General features: G+C 34.4%; 1 protein-coding gene across 3 annotated transcripts in view; it reads right to left on the bottom strand.

Moving 5' to 3' along the window:
* Positions 1–27,718, bottom strand: part of Tmtc2 (Transmembrane O-mannosyltransferase targeting cadherins 2) — a 290,264-nt gene that overhangs the window by 104,613 nt on the left and 157,933 nt on the right. For all 3 annotated transcript variants that reach the window (XR_015546164.1, XM_087409526.1, XM_087409524.1), the window contains exons 3-5: positions 24,480–24,776; positions 15,596–16,490; positions 7,779–7,893 (exon numbers count right to left, since the gene is read on the bottom strand). Coding sequence is in view for 2 of the 3 variants with exons in the window: in XM_087409526.1 (XP_087265652.1) it covers positions 7,779–7,893; positions 15,596–16,490; positions 24,480–24,776 (1,307 nt within the window). In the remaining variant the exon portion in view is untranslated. The remainder of the gene's footprint in view (positions 1–7,778; positions 7,894–15,595; positions 16,491–24,479; positions 24,777–27,718) is intronic.

Genomic DNA, 27,718 nt, shown 5'->3' with positions numbered 1-27,718 from the left:
AGGGAATTAACTGTACAGAATTAATCCATTTGGACCTGTGAAATTTTCACCTATAATATTCATATAAATTCTTTATATAATGTAATTTTAATCTTTAAATCGTTTAACACAGTATCATTTATTTAGCAATTATCCATTGTTGTATTCTCAAAAATGCTCCGATGAAATTCGAATTAATGTAATCTCATTTTTAACTCTCCAATGTTGAACTTTAAGGATGTTTTATGTCTGCCTGACTCCCTCCCCTCTCCATTTAATCAAATCTTAATGAATAAATTATATAACAATGCGGTATTTATGCGCTCTCAAAATCTGCAAAAAAAATTTTGCGCTCATTTCGTTTAGCTAAAAAAAAATTTTATGGGGAGGGGGGGGGGTGAGCAAGCTGTCAGTCAGCTCCTTCCCATGTATTATTAGGTGTTGGAATTAATTCGTAGCGTTTTACAAGTGATGGGAAGTACTTTCATTAATGTATTTTTTAATGCTCATGTGAAATAAATAACATTCTTTCATTAAAAACGCTACGAATTAATTCCAACACCTAATAATAACAACAGATTTGGAAAATCAAATATACAGAATTTATGTGCTATTTATACGATTTTACGAGTATATTCATATAGTTTAAATTTTTGCGCTACATCCCACTTCCCTCTTGGAGCAAATAGTCACATTCATCCCTAAGTCGCTTAAAATTGTAAAATTACGCAGATAAAATTTTTATAACTTTGGTAATATTTGGAGTTATAATACATTCCTAAAAACATAGTTGTTTTTATTGTAAATTCTTGTAGATAAATTTATAAATGTCTAAAAAAGGTAAAATGCAATCCAACTTCTTTAATAATAAAATCTCTTTCGTAAAGCTTTCACAAATAAAAATGTTCAGATTTTCATATATAGTCCAGAACAACTATAAAAATTTACATTTTAAAGTTTAAAATTTCACATTGTTGATAAAACGTAATTTTATATGATTTTTGCGAAGACAAACTTAGAAATCGATCCATTACCGAAATGATACATTGATTTGTTCTGTACATTTACTGCAGCGATACATGTAACGAATTTTAATGTATACCTAATTTATAATATTGTTAAACGACTAAATAGAGCGTGCTGATTTTATATCATTTATTTTTTATATATAGTTTTCTTATTCATCTAACGAGTTTCAAAATTGCGATACATATCTACTTTGTAGTGTCACAATTACAGCAACGAAACGAAATTGTATTTATTATGATTTATTCGTGCGAGTGATGATCAAAACATATTCTAAAACACACACATTTATGTTTTGCAATTTTCGTGAAATATTTATTCTTAACTTGCACAAACATAAAATTTTTTTCATGATTGTAAATTTACAATTTATATGCGCTACTGTTATTTTATATATTTTTGGATGGAAAAATCAACTGGTGAAATAATCGAGTCGTTATGCAAAATAGTGATGCGAATCAATAATTAGTCAGCCATATGTATATTTTAGGTAGCATAACACGTGATTATCTCTGGATAACGTGAAATGTTCAACCTTTCTCTTTAAAGCGTAGAAAAACGTATTGCGATAAAGTAGCCGTATTTTCCAGCAAACGCTCTCACAAACCGTTTTATTCCTGAAAACGAGGAGAATATGATTTATACCATTGCTCCGTCCAACGGCACAGTTACGACCGCGCGGCATCGAAAAACAGACTCGACTGTGAACCGCGTTATGAAAGCTGTATGAAAACACGGACGGGCACGAATATCCCACCAACTGCGTTCATTGTCTCCGCCCGGGGTGCAGCGAAAATGCGGCGCAATTATAATAGCAAGTTCCTTCGGTGCGACTCTTTGACTGTCATTAAAATAATCAGTTAATTAGTCGAGTTAATTTTCTTTGACGCGCTATTCGCCGTGCGATGCGTGCGGAAAGTCTATTCGACTACGCAATGACGCATTCGTCAGAGTCTTTGACGTGGCTCTGCCCTCCTCCTCTCTCTCTCTCTCTCTCTCTCATGCATCTGCATCCTCGTACCATTTCGCGCGTCAATGCGTTGCGTCATATAACAGAGCGTACCTGCTTGCTGCTACGGTTACAAGGTGCCTAGGCATCACGACGACGACAATTAAGCGTCGAGCGAGCGAGAGAGAGAACGAGAGCGAGAGAGTAACGGGGAGAGTCCTCCTTTGACTTGGTGTCAATTCCTGTCTCGAATCAACCAATTTCATTTTCCGCTGAACGACCGCTGCGCTCAGAATCAACTTCCTTCTACCAGCAATTGTAACCAATTTGATTATTCTAGCGGCATATAGTAATTTAGGTAATTTACTAAGCAAAGATTATTATCTTAACAGCTAAAAATAATTTCAACAGTCTTTGCTATTTAATATGGATTATAAGTATTTTGTCTTATCTATTTTATGACTGAAGACCCAAATGTCTAAGAAAAACAAATCGCCAGTCGTGTAGTCGGTTTCCTTTATATTAATGTTTTATTACATTATATTGTATATTATCTATAATACACACCACAAGCGCTGTTTTATTACATATTTACACGATTAAGGGAAACTATGTGGCTTCGCTACAATTATTAATTATCCCGCTTACCCTGTTCGCCCGTTGTTTTGTGACGCGCTTTTTTCCCTGGCGTTTTACGCGCGCCGAGTCTTCGCCAGAGAGAATTATCAAACCATCACGTTGTTGTAACAATGAGAGGGCAAAGGAAAGGTGCGGTTAATTAAGTATCGACCTGCCGACAGGAGTAACAGAGTAATACATAATTACGATGTATTCTTTGGATATTCCGCTCGGGGAAAGCTTTTTGCCCCCTCACGGTTTTCCTAACACGTGGCGAAGACTAATCAATTTTCCATTCACCAGCAGCCGCTGATGGATGACTTACGATCACGTCGGGGTTTTAATAAATCAACATCCGTCGCCGTTACCCGGGCCTGCCATCAGTCTCCTTAAGGTTGACCTCGGCAGAAGAGAAGCAGTAGGCACAAAATCGTCAATCGTTGCGAACAAACGAAATCATTGAATATATCGCAAGGATCGATTTGTCACCAAAATCAGAATAACTCTCGGTTTATTTTTTTTTTCAAAGTAACGAAAGATTAGATTATGCGATGTGCGTGCGTGTGTGTGTGTGTGTGTGTGTGTGTGTGTGTGTGTGTGTGTGTGTGTGTGTGTGTGTGTGTGTGTATACAGCATGTTCCAAAATTCGAAGTACAGAATTTATTTGCTAAAGAAAAAAGTTGTTTTTTTAGCATAAAGAATCATGTCCTGTATTCCGAAAACGCGAATTTTAAGATACCCTGTATATCCTTATTTCACACACATACACGCGGACGTGCTCACAAAATAATGATATATATATATATATATATATATATATATATATATATATATATGACAATAAGTAAAATGGGGATTTATCTGAGAAAATCATGAAACACGAAGTAGACTTTATATTTTCTTCATAGCATCCAGGTTGTAATATCCTGCGATATATCTGATCTGCTCGTAAATTTCCGCGAAAGAAAGTAAAACGGAGACGAAAACGTGGTGAGCAAGCGAACGAACACGATATATACGTCGCTTTCTTATTAACCGCTTTTTTTCTTTCACAAATAATGATGGAAGGACGTAACGGAAATTTCCCGGACTATTGATTCGTATCGATAACGTACGTCGGGTGATAATTGTGCAACGGTGTATCATTGGAAGGGATAATAACTGGAAGGTGATTAAATGGCCCGTCATATTTTGCAGAGGATTCGCTTCATGAAAGAGTACACGTAGAATGGAAGAAACATATAATGAAAAGCATACGATTTATGAGATCGTGATTTTGCTTCTAAAATCTAATAACGTAAAAAGATATTTTCTACGTTACTAATTAAACTAAAAAAAAAGCTTAGCTTTAAAGCTTTTCTAATAATCCACTCCCAAAAATTATGTAAATTTAGGCCGAAGAGTAAGTCGTTGAAACCACTTAAATATAGAACTATGTAGATATTTATGATTATACTTACTAGGCGATCGGAAAGTGTCATGAATGTGACATTTTTTCGGAATATTATAAAAATTCAAGTAATGTTTTAATAATCACGACTATTTAATAAGCAAATGTTTAGGAGATTCTTTTAATTAAAACTAATTAAAATCTCTAAACATTTGCAAGATTCCGAAAACATTGCACAACACTCCTCAAACGCCTACCAAACATGATCGTAAACATCTTCTAAATAATGCTACGTGCAAATTTCTATTTCATAAACAATTCAACAAATGTTTTCAAGCTTACATAAAACATTTACTCAATATTTAAGCGAATTTCTTATAAACTCTCAATAAATACTTGTATAGGGGAAAATTGCCGATTACTGACATAGATCTTCTAAAAAAAAACACCCCCTTATTTCTTGGAAACTAAATTGCACTTTATTAATATCGCGAAAAAAGTATGATTTATTTAAATGATTAAAGAAGTTAAAACCCCATTCGTATTTATATATTTGTGGCTTGTTTCTATATAAAAACAACTAAAAATAAATTCTACGAATATGAAAATAAAATTTTTATAATTGCGCAAATTGCCTAGTTAAGATAATAATACGTATATTATTGGTAATATTAAATAATTTAACATGTTTGTAATTTCCTAAAATTATTTTATTTTTCTCATAGTGATGTGGTTTTAAACATAAAATCAGGATTCAACGAAATTCGACCATCGATCTATAAAACGGACCATGAACTAACTTAATCTATATATATCGTCGCGTTATTTGTATAAAATAGCTCTATCGGAGCTAAAGGCACTACTGTGTTTACGAAAACCTCCTCTGCTTCAAAATAATGTTGCGTTATATATTTACGTTTTGCCAAACATCATAAAGTAAGTTTATAAATATCAACAAAAAATGTTTTACGTCAAAGTAAAAGGATTCTATAAAGGTATTTCATATAGGTATATTAACTTGTAGGTAATTTGTATAGATGATTTCTGTTTAAAAAAAAGAATAGGAACATTTTCTTCAGATGTCGTTTTTTTGTTCAGATACTCATTTTGTTTTAGATGCTGATTTTTGCTTATTCTCACGAAAAAATTATTACAAAATTCCAAACAGTATTATAAAAACTGCTATATCATCAGTGGCAATGACATAATCATCCTATTAGACATTTCTATTATAATTTTTTAAACGTTTGTAAAATGTTCAATCAACAGATGAATATCAGATACCTGTGTTTTCAAACAGTATAATCATCAATAAAACTCAGTAAAACAGTATAATCATCAATAAAACAGTATAATTATCATTAAAATTCTTCATAAATAGTATAGTCACCGTTAAAATTATTCATAAACAGATATAAACTATATTCTATAAATAGATTGTCGACTTCGCCTCCATGTTTGAAGCAGTGCCATATTTGTGTTCACTCGCTCTCAAATACGAGTATATAAATCACACGGATAATAACGTTAGTGTTTTTACAAGTTCACGCGATACTCACAGGACGCATACATACGCATATGTGAGCTAAAACAAGGTCAGCTCGGAATCAGGTTCATCTCTTTCTATCATATTGAGCAGTCTAATTGAGTAGAAGTCTGTGATATAAACACAATTTTTTAGTAACAATTTTCGCCAGAGATATAGTCACTTTTACAGTTTTTGTTATTTGCACCGTGTCTCTTTCTCTGAGTGTAGAATATATCCTACAATTCCTCTTTCACGTTGTTTTTTTAAATTTCATATCTAATTTCGAATCATAGAGAGATGTATTATCATTAACATTCTGATGATGCTAGCAGAGTTTTTCGTCCTTTATCACAGGATTAGTGATAGGTAATTACATCGCGCTTCATTTCACTCTAAAAGCTGATTCTGTGAAGGCCTGGAAGGTATTACCGTCACTGCCACGAAGGGACAAACGTCGGGTGTGGCTTATCTGAACGGACGAGCGGTTTCACCGGAATTTGCTTGTAACCGCTTGCAGCCACAGTGCACGCTGGTTCAGTTCGTTGAAGTAGCGTGTATAGTAATTACTTAACGAAGTAAATATGATTTCACACGCTCATATGTATGTTCCGGAAATATTTTTCAAATTGCACAATTAACAATTCGATGCTCATAGAACGATCTTAATAATGCTGAATGACATATTAAAATTTGTAAATAATTTTATTGCGAAAAATATTATCTCTACCGGGCATATTTTGCGTGAATGAATTTATTAACTTATCTTGATCCTAATATATCGTGACAGCGATCAAGAATGTTTTAACTGGACAATATCAGCTAAAGAAACCAGATTTGTCATATATCCGATATATTTCTAAAAAATATATCAGTGACAATAAAAGTTTTCAGATATTCGTACTATTATACACATCATTTCAATATAAAGTTTCGGCCAAATGTATCACCAAAAATCAGATATCCTGTGCATCTCTAGTTGTAAAATTAAATTTCTCTAGTATAAAGACTTAGTTAACAATTTTAAGGGAAAAATAAAGTAAATTAGTAAATTAAATATGTGTAATATTATGTGACGTATGTATGCTAATAATTAATAAAAAATTAATAATATAAAACAAGTTCAATAGACACACCATTTTATTCCCCCCTCCCCGTTTTCCCGAGTTCAAAAGTTTCAATTCTAATTTGTTCGCGCCTATAAACAATATCCTGATATATTAATGATACGAAAAGATTATTCTATTACTTAGTTTCACATCAAAATCACTTCATTTCTAATCGCTATAATGCATTATCGATTAATGTGCTGCTTCCTATCGATTGTTCAATTTAGCCGGCAGGAGTGCCATACTAACAATAAGACGTCCATGGATGCATAATGGGGCAAGTACGTGGCACATACTACGCGCCACGTAGCCGGCTTATCAGAAGCGTGCAGAGGGTAGGCAGGCTTATCGACTCAACGGCTTGACAGGCTTCCACGTCCTTTCCCACCTTCAGTAGGTGGAGCGTCGAAAGATGATGAGCGCCGATCGAAGGACCCCGAGGACTTTCAGCCGTTCTCTCAGGGCTATCCTTGCTAAGCCTTGTACGAAGTCGTTGATGCGTCATGAGAAAGGAGATAGCACGGTCGTGGGATCACGCTGACCGATATTATGTGCTTAAGAAGCTCGTGGCCGTTCCCTGATATGACTACAGCGGTAAACAGAGCTTTCCCACCGGACCCTCTTTTTCCAGATCGGCTTAGCGCGAGCAAATATATTTCGCATCGCGGCGGATCGGAAAAATCGGAGAAGAATTAATCGGTCAAATATGGAGATATCGGTTGGTAATCTTCTTACCGGCATTCGTGCTTCATTGAATCGTACTTAGCGGACTACTTTCAGACGACTATACTGCTTATAAAAAGAGGTTTAAGAAACGAATCTATCCTTACAGAGACGTACCTACGTTGAAGCTAATATAGCTTTCAACTCCCAATATCGCGAGAAAAGATTTCCTAAAACACTTTTTCGTTTAAAAATTTCTTGGAAAAAATAATTTCTTTCTAAAAATAAATTTTATACGGAAACAATATAAATACAAATATTCTTTTGCAATTTTTTCATTTGACAGATTCGAAAAATTATTGTTCGTTACAATATTTATTAAATTATTATATCAAGTTTCCTTAGCTTATTATTTTGATGCCTATATCTGATACATAATATTCATATGTATCACGTATGTCATTGTACAAATGTAAACGCACAAGAAGAATATGGATTGAATTAGAGTGTGGTACTTACAAGTTATAGTGCACATCTGCCATGTTCGGTCGATAGCGAAGAGCTTGAACGAATGCTTCTTCCGCTTCGGTTACTCGCCCCTGCTCGCTGAGAATGCTGCCCAAATTTCCATAAGCTAGAATCAATGTAAAAAATATTTGATTTTACATCTCTTAAAGTATTGGCAAAATATCAAATATAAAAGGACTTAAATCGACTATTTGAGTTCGTTTCGCACAAAAAAGATAATAAGACGATAAACCCGACAAATTTATGGGTTTTTGAGAAATGTAAAAAAAAATGAAAGACTAAAAAGGATAATAGTGAAATACAATAACAGTGGTGTATATATAGGAATCTGATGGCAGCAAGCTAATTATTAACGGATGGCACGATGCACAGGTGCGAAATACGTCTTACGCTTTCGGTGTTAATTATTATCCTAGCGGCAATTACTTGAGAATTATCACGATCAAGATACGCCCGCCCATCATTTCTCTGCTTACGTGCTCGCTTGTAGTTGAATATTCAACTCGTTAAATGATCAGCAGGAAGTGCCCCAGGAACATAGTTACATGTTGCGCGCACGCACACTACGCCTATATATTGTACATCACCTCCCAGACATAAAAGTTAATATTTTCATAGTTATTATACTTCCAGCGTTATTATGCGATATTTGAGAAGTGCAGTTTGCACAGAACACTTTGCCACTTGAGTGATATTAATTCTGACTAATCCAAAGCATAAAATATAAGACTATTTCATAATGGAGTTAAGCAACTGCGATATAATACATATCGAACACTGTTGTGTTTGAAATTGAATTTATAATTTTATCAGATAAATGTACATTTTTCAACGAATAATATACTTTAATATTTATATACTCTCCTTTCTGTTTTTATTACTTGAATTATATGCAAAGCAATAATATAACATAAAGATTGTTAAAATTGATATTTAAAGGTAATTTATAATTAAAAATTGTAATATGAATAGAAAGAAATATTCGTAAAAAAATCAAAGAATATTTTCGTACTCGGAATTTTCCCTGGCTAATGAACAAAATAAATGGATATGTAACAGCATTTTATAGAGATAGCATTTAGAAAAATAATTTTTTGTAATTAAAAATGTTAATTAATTAAAATAACAGAAATATTCAAATATATACTATATTTTAAATCTCATCGGTACCCTTCTTATACATGTACTGAGTTACAATTGATACATTATCGTGGTGCAATCAGTGGAAATCGCAGTTAGCCGAGGGAAACGGTACTGAAGATATATGTATGTACGTATGTATATATGCGCGTGTTAAATCAACGTGTAGACGTCAACCTGACGGTAGAGTGACTCCGTGGCCTCAGTGGTGCAAAGGAGAGAATGTATGCAGCTGTGAGGTGCAGGCTGTTGAACAGGAAGGAGAGGAGGGTGAGAATGAGCACGGATCCATCGTCCGACGAATACGCGTCCGCGTTCGCGTCCGCGTCGGCGCGACCTCTGAACCAACAAAATGTAAATTTATTTCTCGTAGCGGAGCAGCCTGTTAACACGGTAACACGCAATTTCTGTCGGCGCAATTAAAACGCGCCGCGCCGCGCCGGTAGCGCGTTGTGTCGGCGTCAGCTCGCGTGACCGTCCGCTCTACGAGTAGTACGAGTTTACGCCCGTCACTCGTCTCTCTATTCCCTCACTCGCTCTTGCTCTCGTTCTCGCACTTTGTCCATTCCCTTTCGCGGGGACATAAAAAAAACAATGGACGAAAATTAGATGGGAAACATGGGAACATTCTAAGAGAGCAGAGACGAAATCGTCTCTCACGAGCTGGATCGTAGCATTAAGATGAGTAACTTTGGGATTATTAATTTTTTAAATGTGTGGAGAGATACAGAAGTGAATTTTCTCAGTTAAACTTTGATAAGTGTAATTATTAGGAAATTGAGATGAATTTTTTAAACAAGATATCGCTTCTTTACTTCAAAACTAACGCAACTTAAAAAAACTATAAGTTTTTCAGGGGAAAAACTTTTGAACTTGACAGAAAATTATTGATTAATCAAATGTCATAATGTATAATATAATATATATATATATTTTTTTTCGTTATTTTTTTATAATTCGAAAAAAAAAACACCTTTTTTGAGTTGTGACAATTTTTGCCAAAGTTTGTCCACTTTTGAAATAAGAAATATAACGGTAATAACGAAAAGTTTAATGGCTTGTAACAAATGATGAGAATCCAACCATATGTTTATACATGTAATATATATAAGTAACTATTAATATGATCATAAGTGATTTCTACGTTAATTTTGTAAAATTTTACTTTGATATAATGTTCACGTAACAAAAGCTGACGAAATCTGACTTTAAAATGCTCGGGATTAACCAAGAGCAAGAGTGCATGTAAATAATAAAAGATTAAGTAAGGTAATCTCAAAATTTAAAATAACAATGCCACCGATAACGTTGAACAGATACAACGCTGATGCGGTATAATTAATACGAACTACTGTCCGGTAGATTAAATCGTGCAATCAATCGTTAGATTATCACAAAGGTAAATGGGGCGAATAGAGTGTAAAAAGTGGCAAAGACGGATGGCGTTCCAGAGTACGCATATGAAGGAAGAATCGAGTAACTTATACGGTCGCTTTATGTATCGAGTTTAAAAAACCAAATATCCATTTGTTTTTCCCTTGTAAATTTATTCGCAAAAAGGTTATACTGTTTATACTTTCAAGGCACTTTTTAATATACGAAATAGGAAAACGTTGTGAAATTGCTTTCAATATACTGGATATATATATATATATATATATATATATATATATATATAAAACAGCGAGAATATAGGCGGCAACAGTCATGGAAGAGGTCAAATTAATACAGCAGGAACTCGTTGCGTCTCTCTGGCAATATACTCGCGTTGTATCGCGCGGATGAAACGCGTTACAGAAACGAAACAAAAATTCTCGCCAGTGCAGTGAGAGAGAAGCCGGCCAGAGCAGTTACGTTCGCGGGACTGTAAGTTAAAATAATTACGAAAAAGTATACCGTAGAGGATAAGCGCCGTATGAAAGTGGATAAAAGGTGAAAAAAGGTCAGGACGGATTAGAAGGGTGCATTAAAGGGAAAACCCGACGGATGAGAAGAAACGAGAAACTCGCGTATGCTCTTAACGCGCGTATATGTTGGCGCGCATAAGACGTTTCCGTCAGATAGATTAAAAATATGAGAGATATGCAGAGCTGGAAGAAGCGAGGGAGGGAAATAGTTAATCTTTCAGTGCGTTAAGCAATCGCGCATAGAGAATAATTTAAAAGATATAATAATCGTAGAGAATAATCTCTGCAATGTACTTGTGAAATTATTGGAAATAAGAATTATGTAGGTACGTGTAGCTTATATTTAAAGATATGAAAGCTGAACTTTCAATTGACTTCTCTTTCAATAAAAACACTCTTCGAGTACTTCTTTAAATAAAAACAATTAATCTTTACAAGGTATATACTAAAAAATATATAGAGTAAAGATGCAATATATTCAAATCTCTCCGACAAATTTACTTTGTAATCAGTTTGTTAAGAGTTCACGCTAAAATTACTTTAAAAAAGAAGTTTTCAACAAAACTCTCTTTTATTCTACCTCTACTACCTTCTAAAATCAGTACTTTTCGCATACGCAAGTATATGCCTGCGAGTCAAGAGACATATGTAAACTCGCATCGAAATATATAAGAGTATAAGACTCGAGAAATTGCGAAAAAGGAAAAAGGAGGAAAACAAAGCGCAGTAGGAACGAAAAAAGATGAGTTCTAGATTTTTTTTCCTTCTTGCACCCCGTGTAGTCTTCTTTCCGATTTTATGGACACGATATAGGCGCATAGTTGCCCGCGTCGAGGTGCAAGATGAACAGACGGGATAACACATGCCCGTCGGTGCCACAATGGCCCTGGCATGGCGCGGCGTTGTAACGAGAAAACAGACAGCGCGCGATACACGTCGGCTCCACGCCGCGTCGGCTGGCAGGGAATTTCACTTTTACATGCTCGTATATTTTGCTGCGGTGACGCGCCTATCGGGCTTCGATCAACGCGCAATGGCTTTTTATTATTAACGCGCGCGCGGCACGTTTTACTATCTTTATGTCTTTAATTCGTCCGACGAGGCGGTAACGCACGGGACATCGGTTGTTCCTCTCCCCCCCCCCTTTTTTTTTTACGACTCTTCGTGTATAAAGAATGACGTCCTCATAGATATCGTATGCATTTAAGGGCTCGTAGTCGACGAATGGAATGGTCGCGGTTGATAAAAATGTCATCGACGGTGACGATATTTCATGAGATATTGAGACGATATTAGACCTATGATACGTGCGACGGTATATGATCGCGTGCAGGTCGTTAAAAAAATATATTATTCAGCAAAGAGTAAGAGTTTTTAAATAGCTACTCTTTGATGATAACTAACTGTCAGATGCATTTTAATATTTTTTCTGTTTTTGCTTATTGCTTAACGTATGTGTGTGTGTGTGTGTGTGTGTGTGTGTGTGTGTGTGTGTCCGAGTGTGGGGGATAAAAATCAAGAATGTACATACATACGTTTTCTTCAAAAGTGACACGATTAAAAAAAAAAAATGATTTTCTAGTTATTATCATGAATGAGTTAAGCAAAAATTGCTCTATTAATCATCAAAAGTAAACTAATTTAACTTCATAATCCGTCCGCCAAATAGCACTCGTTGTTCTCAAGGTTTTCAAGAGAGATCATAATATCTTCTACAAGAGTGATATATTTAAGTTGTGTTGTTTTTGTAAATAAAAAATAGAGTCTTCTAAAGGAATCATTTAAAGTTAGGACAGTTTTAGTGATCGAAGTTTGAAGAAGAAATAGTTTTATTTGGCTGATCTAGATAGAAACTGTTGGTGATATTTCGATAAGATTGGGAACCTTACTTTATAGAAGAGTAATGCGTTATCATAACCGTTACTTAGAAAGTAATGATGCGTAACTTCATCGTTACTTTTTTGTAATGTAAAATATTAAATTAAAAAATTATATTATTTAATAATCAATACTAATTATAAAAATATCGACGTTAAAATTCTAAGCCAATCTTACAGCGAGCTTTTTTTTCTTTATATTAAACTCTCTAATAAATCTTTAATAATTCTTTACATTAATCTTTTTATTTTTTAATATATGCTTATCTTTTTAGAAGATTAAATTGTAATTTATAAATGCAAGTTTTATTAAAAATTTTTATTAAATATTGTTTTTAAATATTAATATTGTTATCAAGAATGCATTTCAATATTCATTATCACTGAAAATTTATAATTCACATTACTTATATGTACCTATACTACAGATTTTCAGTATTGGCAATGAATATCAAAATACAGCCTAAGATATGAAGATATGAAGTAAAATATTTTTCGATATTTAAACTTCCATTATAATCTAACCAATTACATAAAAATAATGTGATTTATTGAATAATTGTAAAGATAATAAGGGATTTAAATAACGATAAGATAACAATTGATTTCATTACTGTTACTATAAAGATATAACGTTACCGTTACCATTACAGACAGAAAAATATGACGATTGTTATCGAAAAAAAAAGTAACAAAAATGATAACGGCGTTACAAGTAATATGTTATTTCCAACCCTGTATTTTAAGTTATATCACTTTTGATAAATTATTCCGGATTTATAATAAAATGTGTAAATATAAAATTTGTAAAATATCATCACAATTCGAAAGAGTGTTTTTCAGAGTTGTGAAACGGAATACGAAAATGATAAAAATAACATTTGATCATATTTTTAAAGGCCATGGCATCTTCTGTAACAGTAACCATAAGACGTACCATAAGAATCAGCCAATTAGAATTAAGAGTGCAAAAGAATTCTCGACTGTGATTGACTGATTCTTACGATACGTCTTATGGTTACTGTCACGAAAGGTGTGTGCCAGGCTGTCGCAGATCAAATTTCAGTAACCTTAAGATGTAAACTTAAGCCGATGAGTCAATCAGGACTGCTTTAGATCTATGTACTATAACGGAAATAGAAATAGCAGTAAACCTATCCATAAGGAGAATTCAACCGGTTGAAATTCATCTAATTGCGAGGTTATGGATAAGTTTACTGTTATTTTCATTTCCGTTATAGTACACGGATTACGTAGACCTAAAGTAATATCCTCATCGGCTTAAATTTACGTCTTATGGTTACTGTTGCGGAATTTTATGTGCGGCAGCCCTGAGAATCTATTCTTTTTACTGATTGTTCGATTAGTCAATAATTTTTTATTAAGTTGAGAAATGATTTTTCCTCTTTACTGAGAAACTTAATTTTTTGAGTTGTATTTTAAAATAAGAAAACTATTTGCTGCTCACATTCAAATTGCTGTGTCATTCACTCAAAAGAGTTGATACCAATCAATTAGAAAACATTAAGTTTTTATTAGAATATCAATATGAAAGAAATCAAGTCATTGCACTACTGAATGTCATATGATCGCACAGAACTCAGATGAAATTCTATTATTTTTCTATTATTTTTTTTAAAAGACTCGTTGATCGGAATTGATCTTCCTTTGTCATTTATTGATTTTCGAAATATTGATTTCTACTTAGTTAATCTTATACATAGCAGATACAAACAAACGGATCTTGTATCTAGGGTTGCAACAACAAGCATGTTCAAACCGACAAAATAGTTAACGTACTCGCCAAGCGATTGATGATTAGTTTTCTCTCTTTCACTCACTTATAAATCCAGTTAATCATAAACTAGTAATAAAACAGACTGTGAAAACAAAGAGCTGAAAGGAGTCAGCGCGATAATTAAAGCGCAATAAAATTTATTCTAACGTGGTAAAATTTATTAAACGTGGTATCAATTCTATACAATTACATTACACCATACGTTCCGATTCTGGTTGAATCATCCTCGGCGGCATCTATAGTGATAATTCAGCTATTGACGAAGAATTTTGCATGTAGACAAAAGATGGTTGCTTGTTGTTTGAATATATACTAATTGAGAGGCGAGTCATCCTCATTTCACGCTACTCATTCAGTTGTATGACTGGATAGCATTTTTCTGCTTTTGTTTCTGGTATTCTATTCTATAAATATATATTCTATAGTATATATATAGTACATACAATTCAATTACATCACTCATGTCACTAATATTTTCCAGTCAATTTTCTGATGTATATTTTCCTTAATGTTTTGTTGCTTGGTACAGGAAAATAAACGCCATAGATGTTATTTCTATGTAAAGTTTGATATGTTTTGCAATAGTCGATTAAAATTACCATAGTGCGTCCAGTTACGATAATAACTTTGTCTTTTCCATATCACGTAACTTAATATTGCGGTATACGTCATTGTCGGTATACCATACATAAGAAATACACAAATATAGACTCACTTCTAGGAACTCAGGAAAATCATGCGAGAAACAACTTTGAATTATTTACAAAATAATACGTATCTGCTATTTTCACTAATATACATATTTATGTACACACTGTCATGTGTGTATATCGAACTTATACGCCAGAGCTCTGATTGGACGGTTCGTTATTGTCTGTTCCCTGTTCTATTGTGTTTTCAGCTTTAAACTGGAAACACAATGAATAGTCAGACAATAGAAACAGGAAGAACCAAATTTCAACTTACAAGATCAGAAATCATGTATAATGGAATGGACGCTTTCTGATAAGTTGAGAATCTCTTATTGCCTTTCCCGTGCATTTCATTGTGTTTCCGGCTTTAAGTTTCGATTAAGCGATCGCTTACCTTTCGGAGGATTGACGTGCAGCGCGGATCTGTACAAGTTCTCCTCGTCCCTCCAGTCGGCATTCCTCACGAGTGTTTTCGCTGACAACATGCCGATGAGAATCGCCGTCCCCAACAGCACCACTCTGCCGCGTGTTCTGGACCCGTTTCTTCTCGCTATCCGGTAACATCCGGATACCGCGGCGCCGACCGCCAAACAGGCGCCCACGCTGGGCAGGTACAGTATCCTCTCGGCTATGACGAAGCCCACGTAGAAGAAAAGATTGCTCGCCGGCAGGAACGGAAGCACAAGGAAGCCCAGGGAGACGGCAACGGCGGTAGCCGCTGTTTGTCGGCTGCCGACGTTAACACCATTCACGCCGGCATTGCTGTTTGGTCTCTTGGCACAATGACAATCGCCGAACGGACTGTTGTTATTGTTGTTCGCCGCCCGACAGCCGTCCGTATGGCAACCGCCGATGCGTCTGCCGGCGCACACGGGACACCTGGACGACGCCGATCGTGGGTACGTTTGTTGAAATAGGCCCATCGTCGAGTCCCGGCAGGGTCGTCGCAGACCTCTAGCTGCCCAGAATGCCGCGCCAATTAGAACGGCGTACAGACATACAGACTCAAGATTCCGTGGGTCGAATGGGCTCGTTATGCGCGGCACGGCGTCCATCGACCAGTCGAAGCTCAGCGTGCTCGGACACAATAACATTCTCGCGCTGGCCGCCGGGAGATATAGGAACGTCAGACTGCGCGTTAGTCGCGACGGATGCCTCGCCGTCGGATTGTCCGCGCTCGCGAATTCCGGTCTGCTGCCGGCAAGCTTAAGCCGACCCAGCGCGAGCAGCGCGAGACCGCCCGACAGAATTCCGACACTACGACCCCGAGTGAACACGCTGCAGTTGCCCTGAAATTCAACGATCGACAGGTATGGCATTACATACTTGTAGTTCATTGTGTTTGGAGTATGGAGTTAAATTAGGTCAAAGAGTCTTGTTAATTTAGGTCGCACGTAACAGTGCCGGTATGTGTCGGTACGATATATTTTATAAGAAGCTGTTTCATTTTTTGGTAACTACAATGTTAACGCTAAAATCGAACGTTTCGATAGTTATTGTAGAGATTTTAACTAAAATACAAAATGATAAAAAAAAGTTCGATCGCAAAGTGCGTAATATAATAAATGACTAAACACACTTATGTAGTTATTTGTCATCTGGATAATGATTTGATAAACATACAAAATACACATATCCCCCGCAAGAAAAATGACATAAGTCGAAATTTTTCGAATTTCATTGTGTACGGATTGTATTCTGAATATATCCGTTTTTAATCAGGAAAAGTGATACAAGTTGAATACGTACGAATACTTTCTAAAGAAGAATTACATGAAGCCCGATTTACATAAGACGCAGAATGCGAGTGGCGTCAGCCAATCCGATGCGTCAATTTTAAAAGTGACGCTTCGAGATTGGTTGACGCAACAAGCTTGCGATATGCGACTCGCGTTTTGCGTTTCTCTTATGTAGATCAGGCTTAAGAGAAAAATGTAAGCCACTAATCAAAACAGGAGTAGTTTTTAAAAGTAACATAACATTATATTGGGTCATCTAAAAAATATCCGCGGTACTTTGTCATTAAATATATGACCATCAACACACATCTAGTGACAAAAAACCGCGGATACTTTTTAGATGATAATCCCAATATAACGAAAAAATAATTATGTTAATTTTTTTAAATGTGTCATAAAAATGTGTCTTTTCTTGTAGGAGAATGCGATATAAGAAATTATGAATAGTTTTCTAGATGGATTGCTGATTTTTATGGGTACGCGACTTGGTTTATAACACACTTTTTTGCCGTAATAAAGAGAATGGCGTCATAGATTTAAACACGTAACTACAAGATGGCATGCAAGCGCATACTCTGTGTCGACACACGTGACACATGTGTTGCTTGCGGATATATGTACAATACATATACAGAAATAATAAAAAGTATTGTAGAAATGCATCACAAGGTACGTATCTCGGGAAATATGATACTGTAATAACGCAGCGCGACGGTATTCCTGTTGTCAGTTCATCGGCTATACGTTGTCTTTGCATTGTTATGATGCATTCGTAATCTTTTTTTCTCATGAATAAGCAGAAAGAGAAAAGGGGCGAATTGGAAGCACAAAAGTCTTGTTGCAGCGATGCTGTTTGCCTCGGTGAACGCGACATTCCAGTCGACCGGAAAGTAATTTCGATCGGATGGAAAGGAGAAAATCGTTTGTTCGATGAATCGGTGAACAAGATGAATCTCACTATACAATGCTCGTGTTGACGAAATGCGAAGGGATAACAAACGCTTCGCGATGCTCTTCATCGTTTGCGGTAAACAAACAAAATGTTATTGAAGAATAGCAAAATAGGTTCTTTCGTTGGAAACATCCACTTTTAACGAAATCTTATAAAGTGAAAATAATATTAATTTAATTACCTGATTGGACTGTTACGTACCGTAATAACCAAATATAACAGTAATATGACCAATGAAAATAATGAAGATAAATTTTAAAAAATTAATTAGAAAATTATAACAATTAACTCTCCGGACCTGACGATGTGTCTATTCCATAGTTGGATCTACTTCATTTTAAATCTCTGTCAAAAATGTGTGTCAACAATTCAATTTTCTTTATTTTACCTCTGCAAAGAATGTAGCAAAATATATATATTATTTCAATTTTTAAAAATACGCGTTAATGTTAAAAATTGAAAATATAATATTCTCACATTTTTGCACAGAACTTATTAAGTGAGTAACATTATATTTTTATAGTCATAACATCTTCTCAATGTTAAATTCATTTTTTTTTTAGATTTTTTGAAAAGATGTCCTAGTATTAAATAATAAAAGTTAAATGAAGGCTCTCTTTCATATACTAATTTTCTCATCATAAACAATAATACAAACAGTTATTACTCTAATATTTCATATGCAGATTTTTAGTTGTTATCATTATTGCAATATAATATTACAATTTTAATGACCATCAGTCTAATTAAGTTCTGCACTCTTTACATTATTCTTAATGACCATCAGTCTAATTAAAGCTGCACACTCTTTGCATTATTCTTAATAATTTTCTCAATAAAATTTCATATTTATTTTTTTATATTATAATATCATTTTATATCATTTTAATTCTTTGACATTAAATGCCTTTTAATTAACATAAATTAAATGAGTCTTACAATTCCAGAATCCGAATAACTGTGTTACAAATTTTGGCATCAACTTTGGAAAGTTAAAAAAAGTGAGCTTAAATATTGAATAGTTACATACTAGTCATTTAATAATAATCGATATATTTATTCGGTATTTTTTTGTAATGTATTAGATAATAGAGATTTGTCATTACAACGATTTTACAAAATGGAAAATATTACAGCGAGAGCATGCCTTTTAGATTACATTAGCCTTAAAAAAAATTTTTTTTAAAGAAGAAATATGCATCAAATACGTAAAACAGATTTCAAATATTACATCTTTTCCAAAAACAGAAGTATATTTTCTTAAATAATTAAAATATAATTATTTAAAAATTAACTGTTTAAAAACGAATATAAAGATAATGCAATTAGTCAAATATCTCATTATTCAAAAAGAAAATCTTGAAAAGGTGATTTGTAATTAATTCTGAGACATAAGACGGACTGCAAGTAACTAAAGTGGTCCATTGATTTATAGTGAAGTAACTTTGCCAATCTGGGCCGTACTAATTGCATTTCTGTGAATATATTATTATCAATGCTGTATTTGCATTACGGAAATATGAAAATAATAGACATATCAGTGACATAGTAAGTGGGACATGAAAATAATACCTACAAATAATAGACACGATATAAATTAATGTGGAAAGTAATATGTACAAAGCATTTTTTAAATAATTTTTTGTAATACATTAGATAACAGAAATTTGCCATTATAAGATTTGACAAAATGAAAAATATTCCAGGGAACACGTTCTCTAGATTACATTATTAGATTATATTAAACTGTACGAAATTCGCGCGAAGAGTCTTAATGAAATTTCCGTCCGCAGTAACCGCGGCTGGAAACGCGATTCGAAAGTTACACAGACAGTCGGATCAGACTGAAATAATAGTTTGCGGTGAATTTATAATTCACGTTAAGCACGATTACGCTCTTCACCGTGTGCCGAGACACTCGTCTCGGTATCTCCGACTGGAATGAGAACTGGCGCAAAGTGTGCCACACAAAGTTCGTTAAAAAAGTTAGCTGACGCGAAATTGAATGTCACGTCGTCGTGTTTAAGGACAGTGTCGCGCGCGCGCGCGCATTTTACTGCACGTTGCGTTCGGTACGCCTTATTACTTCGCATTACCCTTTCCCTGTTCGACTCACTCTTCTCCCTTTCTCCAATTTTGTATTATTCTGAAGTTTCTTGCGCCGCGAGTTCGAGCGTTGCAAAAGAGAAGAGACACTACACGGGAAGATTTGTTGAGGTACGGCCGTGAATAGTTTAAAGCTCGCCTTAATAAACGAACGATACGTCGCGCTTCGTGCAAACTTCCGCCAAGTTCGTTACAACCGTAAGATGTAATTTTCCGGACGATGCGAGCGGGTTACGACGAGCTGTGTATCCGCTCGACGCCAGTGGCTCCGTAACCGCTAATTCCGGACCAAAACTTTTGCTATAAAGATTTTCTGTGACAGCGACAATTATCCGTATTACGTACAATAAGGTACTCTGTATGTTTCGCGAAGACAGTGTAACATTACGCGCATTAAATGTTCATTTATTCGTCGTGTTCCGAAATCGATCGATAGAATACGCTATCGGTATTAAATGTGATTCGGTATTGCTATTGATACATTTTACGTTCAAAGAAATAGACTACTTTTAATTAACATGATACAAGTTTTTCATACATATTTTTGCTGACGAAATGTTTATGTTCTAGACCTTTAAGCACAAATAATTTAATTATTAATTTAAAAGAAAAGACAAATAAGCAATTATAATTTTATTTTGATATAAATACAAGTAGTAAATGACGACATGTATAGTCAAAAGGATCAAACACCGGTGTTTAATGTCGTTTTTATGCAGTCCGTGGCAGAACTCGCCATACAAAGATACCGCTCTGCGTTTAATCTCGCTGCAGCTAAAAGGTTAACTCTGCAACGGCACACTTATTTTCAGCATCTTAGAGAAGTGCACATGAGTCATTTATATACGATTCCATTTTGAGATTCGTAGGGAATCATTTTTACAAATATTGTTAATATATTTATATTTTAAATGAAGTCTATATATACATATAAAAGTTGTGTTCATAACATCACAATGTAATTTTACATAAATAATCTTAAATACATAAAGAACGTATATGAAAAAACTGAGATTTTTGTCGTTTATTTCCTAATACATTTCAATACATTTCTATCAGAGCACAGATAAAAAATATATACTACTTATTAAAATAACTGATGATACTCTAATTGATTCTAATACATTCTTAAAATGTTCGAAATATTCTATAAAAATTCACACATATTCTTTTAGATTTCTAATTAATTATTCTATTATGTAGACATTGGAAAAAAAATTTGGAAAAGTAAAAATTACGTAAGTATACGAGAAATAAGAATTGTTAGAAATGAAATGGACGTGTGCCGTTGAAGAGTTAATACTTTTATGTACAGAATAAGAATGATCAAATCAATTGATATAAAGAAATACATAGTTACCTGTTTAAAAAGTGATATATTTTCCAATACGCAACATATTTCTTTTTAAGCAACTACACGCTATAAATGATAGCATTTTTAAATGTCTGAAAAATTTCCGATAAAAAATCTTTTATTATTCTACATCTACTATTTATTTCGGATTGATGTAAATCAGATTGATGTAAATCTATGAAAGAATGTTTGTATAATTTATACGTAAAATGTATTAAATATGATGAACTCGTCATTGGCTTTTATTAAATTTAAACGTCGCTGTTAAAACTTTTATTTCTTAAAAAAACCGTTATCGCGCATTTAAATTTCAATAATCCAAATACGTTCTCCCATTTGGATATATACTGGAATTAGCTTAGATTACCGAGGTTGCGCCATAATTGCCGTAATTCCATCACTTATCGCGGATTTTCTGTTTCGCGACGATATTGTTTTATCTCCGATAAAACGGCCAACGAAGCATCCAAAAGGAAACAAATGTCACAGAGCCGGATTTAACGTCCCGGCGATATTTCACGAGGAGATATCTAACCGGCTGTTCGATACTCTCGCTGAATCGATAATCTGAAAACCAGATTTTTCCAATTACTTCGCGATCGTTCCGGACAGTTCGATCGTAACTTAATAAATTTCCGCTTTCCGCTCTTCGCGCGCTTTCCGCGTCTATCCCGCTTCTAGTTCTCATCTGCCGAACGTCACGTCTCGTTTGTCTCTCCGGATTCCGATGCAGCTTCCGTTTCATGCATATTTCTGCGTGGCTGGACAAAGCGAGCAGTAATCGAGAAAGCGTAAGTATCATTGTTAACGTCGGTGATGTTTTCGTTTCCGAAAACGGCGAGGTATTTCTGTTTTGGATCTTGTCGTTTGTGCGAAAAAAATCACAGTCTTCTTTTAAAAATTATGTATTGTACGTTATATTGAATTTTGTATAATTAAAAAATTACAAAGATTTATAAAAATTTATTTAAAATCGCTATTCCCGACGTAAGAAATATACAATTTGAAACTTTAGATGTTAAAAATCTAATTTCTCTTAGCACTTTAATCCTCTATCATAACAAACTGCAGATTTTCATGATGGGAAACAGTGCAAACAATTTACACACGATGGAGAATATCTGAGCATGGCGGGGAAGGGGAGGGAGGAAGAGGGAGCCTCAGAGGGATGCTGTCGACGACGCGAACGTGAGGATGAGAGAGAAGTATAATAAGAAGAGAAATATAAATGGAGGAAAAGGGAAGCAAACGGAAAGAACGAAAAAGCTGTGGGGCTCGGAGGCGCGGTCGGAAAATGCGAACGATCCTCTTGGCACCCCTCCAATCGCGGTTAGGATAGGGAAAGAGGGTGCACGTCATGCATCACGCGAGGCGTCCGGTGCATCCAGCGCATCCAGATGCACCGTGCGCAAAAGGAGATGGCGAACGAGGTTTTGGAGATTGCGAGGGATAGAGGAGATGGGGTGTGAGTGACGACAGTAGGCGCCTAAACGCGGAGGCTGGAGAAAGGGGTGGTTTACCGTGTGTGCATCAGTTTGCTGTCTTCGCCAGAATGCAGACAAGATGCAGCGCATTGCAACGGCACTGCGTTATCGGTTACACGCTTCCCCGAATTCGTACGTGCGCACGCGGGTTCTGCCTGTCTTCCGCCTTGTTTCCCTGTCGAAACTTTCACGCTTCACGAAACAAGACGCGCGGATAAACGACGACGCGGTGTTCTCGCGCGTGGCAATCGCGGAAATCGTGCGGCGCGTCTGCAAACTGATATCGATTCGCGAAATCTTGTTCCGGTATAGTTTTATCAAGTTTCCGGTCCCGTGTAGCTAAAGACACCTTTATCAATACTGCATTTTCTGACTCTTAACTTCGCGTACTTATACTTCATATCTTTTATATGTGCAATTATATATTAAGAGCGTTTACGTTATATAATTATAATTATAATTATCACTATAGCGAGCAAAGAATATATATAAAATTTTCTTGATATTTATTTTAATACATCAATATGTTAACGTAAATTTTTCAACTGTGCAGATTATTGCCATACTAATATACGAGACTGTGTATATTAATATGGCGATAATCTGTGCAATTGAAAAATTTATGTTAACACATCAAATGTTTTCAAATTTCATCAAACGATTCACCTAAATTATTGTTAATTCTACGCAAGATGAATATATTAAAAAATAACAAATAACACAATGTAACACTTTTATGCAATTTGGAAACAAATTGGGAAAGCATATTTCTTCAGTAAAATTAACATTTATAATATGTTAAATTAACATGCACATTTTATTCATTTATTTTGGAATTTACGTTTTAAAACTACATTATTTTTATGTTACGTGTACACTATGTATCACAAAATGAAAATAATGAAAATAATGCTTTAAAACGTAAATTTCAAATTAAATGAATAAAATGTACATGTTAATTTAACATATTATAAATGAAATTTGCATTTAAAACTACATTATATTTTTTATGTTATTTATAAATAGAACTCGGATTATTCGCCGATCGACGTACCAATTCGAGTTGATCGTTCCTCACGATTCTCCCCACTGCACTGCCACTCGCCCGAAGCCATGGCGAGCGATGGAGCGACGCGCCAACGACGTCATGGCGCGGGCAATGGGGGATGAGGGGAAAGTGAGGGTAGTGGGGACAACTAGCTATGATTGACTCGATCTTAGAATTTTAATCCGAGCTTTACCTATAAATTATGTCATTTTAGCACTAACAATAAATTTTGAATATTAATTTAATATAAACTGTTCAAATAACACAATGACATTATGTACACTCAAATAAGTTAAAAATTTCAAATAACACAAAATTTTAACTAGAATTGATTTTAACATAAATACAACAAAATGTTTTTACTGTCTGCGGTTGTATATGTCAGAATATCTCAGAATATGAATATTAAAAAGATTCAAAAGAAGAGTGAAGAAAATTTTGAACTTTTTCTAGAGACAATTTTATATTTAAAATTAATCTCGAATTATTTTCATTTCTTGCCCTAAATATTTAATTTGGCATATCTATAATACCGATATATAAAACTCGATACTGATATATAAAATGATAAACTAAATAATATCGTGTTACTTACCTTTCGACTTGGCTCGCCACGACAGAGCTCCCACAGAAGGCAGAGAGCCAAGGACGATATGCCCGTTTCCTTGGCAAGGGTGGCCAACGTCGACGACACTAGGGCCAGTAGCAAAGGAAACGACGGTCTCGTGCGATTACAATGGGCTGAATACGTCAGGAAAGATGTCAAGGTCAGGAAACAGGCAAGAAGGTCGGCACGTCCGACTATACCAGCCACAGCTTCACTGTGAATGGGATGGACCGCAAACAGGAAACCTGTGATCGCGTGCGCGAGATTGCTCCTTCCTGGTAGGACCTGCGGAGTGTAATTGCGGATATCTAGTAAGGTACACATGTAAACGTCTCGCGTGGCGATCCTTCGAGTGACGGGAGTGGGGCAAATTAACTCCAACGTTAATTGACTCTACTACTCCGCCGTGAGGATTGCTTGATCCGAGTTTCGATTTAATTGCCTATTGGACAAATGGCCAATAATGCTAATAGTTAACAACGATAACGATAATAATGGCTATTCAAAATTTGATTCTTATAACACACCGACTTCTCTAAAACTTGTAAGATTTTTATAGAGAATGTTGTAATATTAGCTACAATTTATTTTGTTGTTGTAAGAAATTATATAATAATTAACATGAATTAATGTGTCAAAGAACTTTGCCTGTTTTTGTATTGGTTTTGGTAACAAAATTTATGCAATTTGCAATATACAATCACGTCAATTACGTATCATTTTTAAAAAGCAATTACCTCTTTATATCAATTCATTTATTTCATTACTCCGCAAACATGATAGAGTAAGCCTTAAGCCTTAAGAAATTGATCAATCACAATCGAAAATGAAAAGAATAATCGATAATATTGACGTTAGACTTAAATTTTGGCGACTTTTATTTATTAGATGTTGTCACTCACATATTCCTCAAGAGTTCTGTGTAAATTTAAAGTTTTCGTATGCATTTATATCGGAACAATGATAATTAAAAAACGCTATTTCATATTTTCTGCTTTTACCCTAAATTTCTTTAATAAAATTAACATTCATAATATGTTAAATTAATGTATCTTACACTCATGTATAATCTATTTTATATTTTATTTCTTAGAATTTAGGTTTTAAAAAAAATTATATGTATACCAAAAAGTGTGTGTGTGTGTGTGTGTGTGTGTATTTTATTTGTTCACTTACTGACAAATTGTGTTATTTTAATACCGAGAAATATTGAATAAATATCAATTTAACACAAAATATTTAAATAACCCAGTCACATTATGTTAAATTAACATTCAAATTAAAAATTTCAACTAAAAAATTTTGTCAAAGATCGATTTGAACACAAATGCAAAATGTTCACTGTGTGACAACGACAATCACGTTTATTCACAATAAAAGAGAGAATCGGAAAATATGGATAAATATTTGGATCAAAATATGAAAAGAAATATCAAATATGTAAGGATGTAGAGGAGTACAATTTGCAGTTTTATGCACGACGCTTGGTAATCGTCGGTAGCAGCCATTGACGAGGGTTATTCGAAAATTATACGATCCAATGCACATTCGCAATAAGGGAAGTAGAGGAATATGGTGGGACGGACAGAATTTCGAGCAGGGAAATTGTATAAATGTCGTATATTTTTTCAACGCGCTAACAGAAAATCGAAGGTGGCGACGAAATGGCTCAGAAGGAAAACCGATCGGAATCGAGACCAAGGAAACATCTCGCGGCGAAGCGTCTTACTAGAGATATTAACAGCATGCATAACTCAAAACGCTGTTCTCGAAGTACGAGAAGTACTTTCATTAATACACTTAGACGCAGTTAATTAGCGCGACAGTTTCATTACACGAGAAAGTGCTGTGTGTATTAAATTAACGCGGTTCCTCGTACTTGCCATTTCCTCACGCTCATAATAACGCGCTAAAACGATTTGAGTTGTTAATGAATTTATAAAACGGTACGCAACTTGGATATTATTGCTTATTTTCATGATTCCAAGAAATGTGTTAAGTACTTGTATTATATCCAATCACGAATCAGTAGGTTGGCCACATATAACGTTTATTCTTAACTGAGGGAATTATTTCGCGTGAAATATCTAATAAAATTGGTATTACCAATTATTATTACCATAATCGGGAATCCAATATGATAATAAGGAAGCGCTTTCTGTGCTTTTGATATATATACCAGCGATACGAAATTCAACACATTCGCAAAAAGAAAAAAATTCACGTGAGACAAATTGGAAAATCACGTTAACAATTTGTCACGTTGCAAAGCAAATACTTGTAAAAATATTGCTCATTAATCTGAATATCAAATATTACATCGATATCATTGTCAAATACGTCAATTGGAAAAAAACTCAGTACTCTTAAAGCATGTAATACTTAAAAAAGTTCAAAAAATAATAAAAAACGATTTTTTTAAAATTATGATAATTTTATTAATTTAAAATTTAGAAAATAGTTCTTTTAAAATTTTTGTTAAATTTAAATTGTAGATATTTTTAAAATATATATTTAAAAAAAATTTATTAGTATCTATTTTTGTTTGTGAGATATCATGGCAAAATTAAAAAATGTAAGTTGATCTTAAATAATATATAAGCGATGTTTTAGCCGTTTCTTGAGAAAATAATCTGTCTGCTAATGTGAGTAATGATGATATTAAAATATATGATAATCACTTAATAACGAAACAAGAAAATATTTTTTTTTATTATTTTGAACCAGACAAGATGCTTCCAAAGTAGCGCAAAGGTCCTCCATTTTCAACTTATTAACTATCATATACCAATATCATATATCAATAATACTAAGCGCTTATTCGATTACAGGCCACTAAGTCTAAATAGCCAATAGGAAAGTGTTTGGCATTTCAGATAAAAGGATTGCACTACTTTTGTATATCTAGAACCTTAGCACGTCTAGTAGTAAGTAAGACCGATATTTTTCCAATTAAATCGTAAATTCTCTTTGACCACGCCATCTTTCATGCATACCTATTAGCTAACTTTGTGCCAAATATGAATATTCTACGTACATTTGAAAAAATATGAGCACTTCTCTGCAGTGTGTGTGCGGATTTATTCGAATTTATGCTTTAAATTCACACAGTATTATTAAGCGCTTACGATTCAGCTTGACTATTAAAGTCAAGTCTTTCTTTCCCTTCTTGTTATATATTTTCACATATAATTAAATTGATTTAAATTATTTTTAATTGAACTTGG

Source organism: Acromyrmex echinatior, chromosome 9, assembly GCF_024713525.1.
Source record: "Acromyrmex echinatior isolate Ae372 chromosome 9, ASM2471352v2, whole genome shotgun sequence".
NCBI classification, from domain to species: Eukaryota; Metazoa; Arthropoda; class Insecta; order Hymenoptera; family Formicidae; genus Acromyrmex; species Acromyrmex echinatior.
The sequence above is the reverse complement of the archived record's forward strand: the minus strand, read 5'-3'. Positions and strand labels throughout refer to the sequence as shown.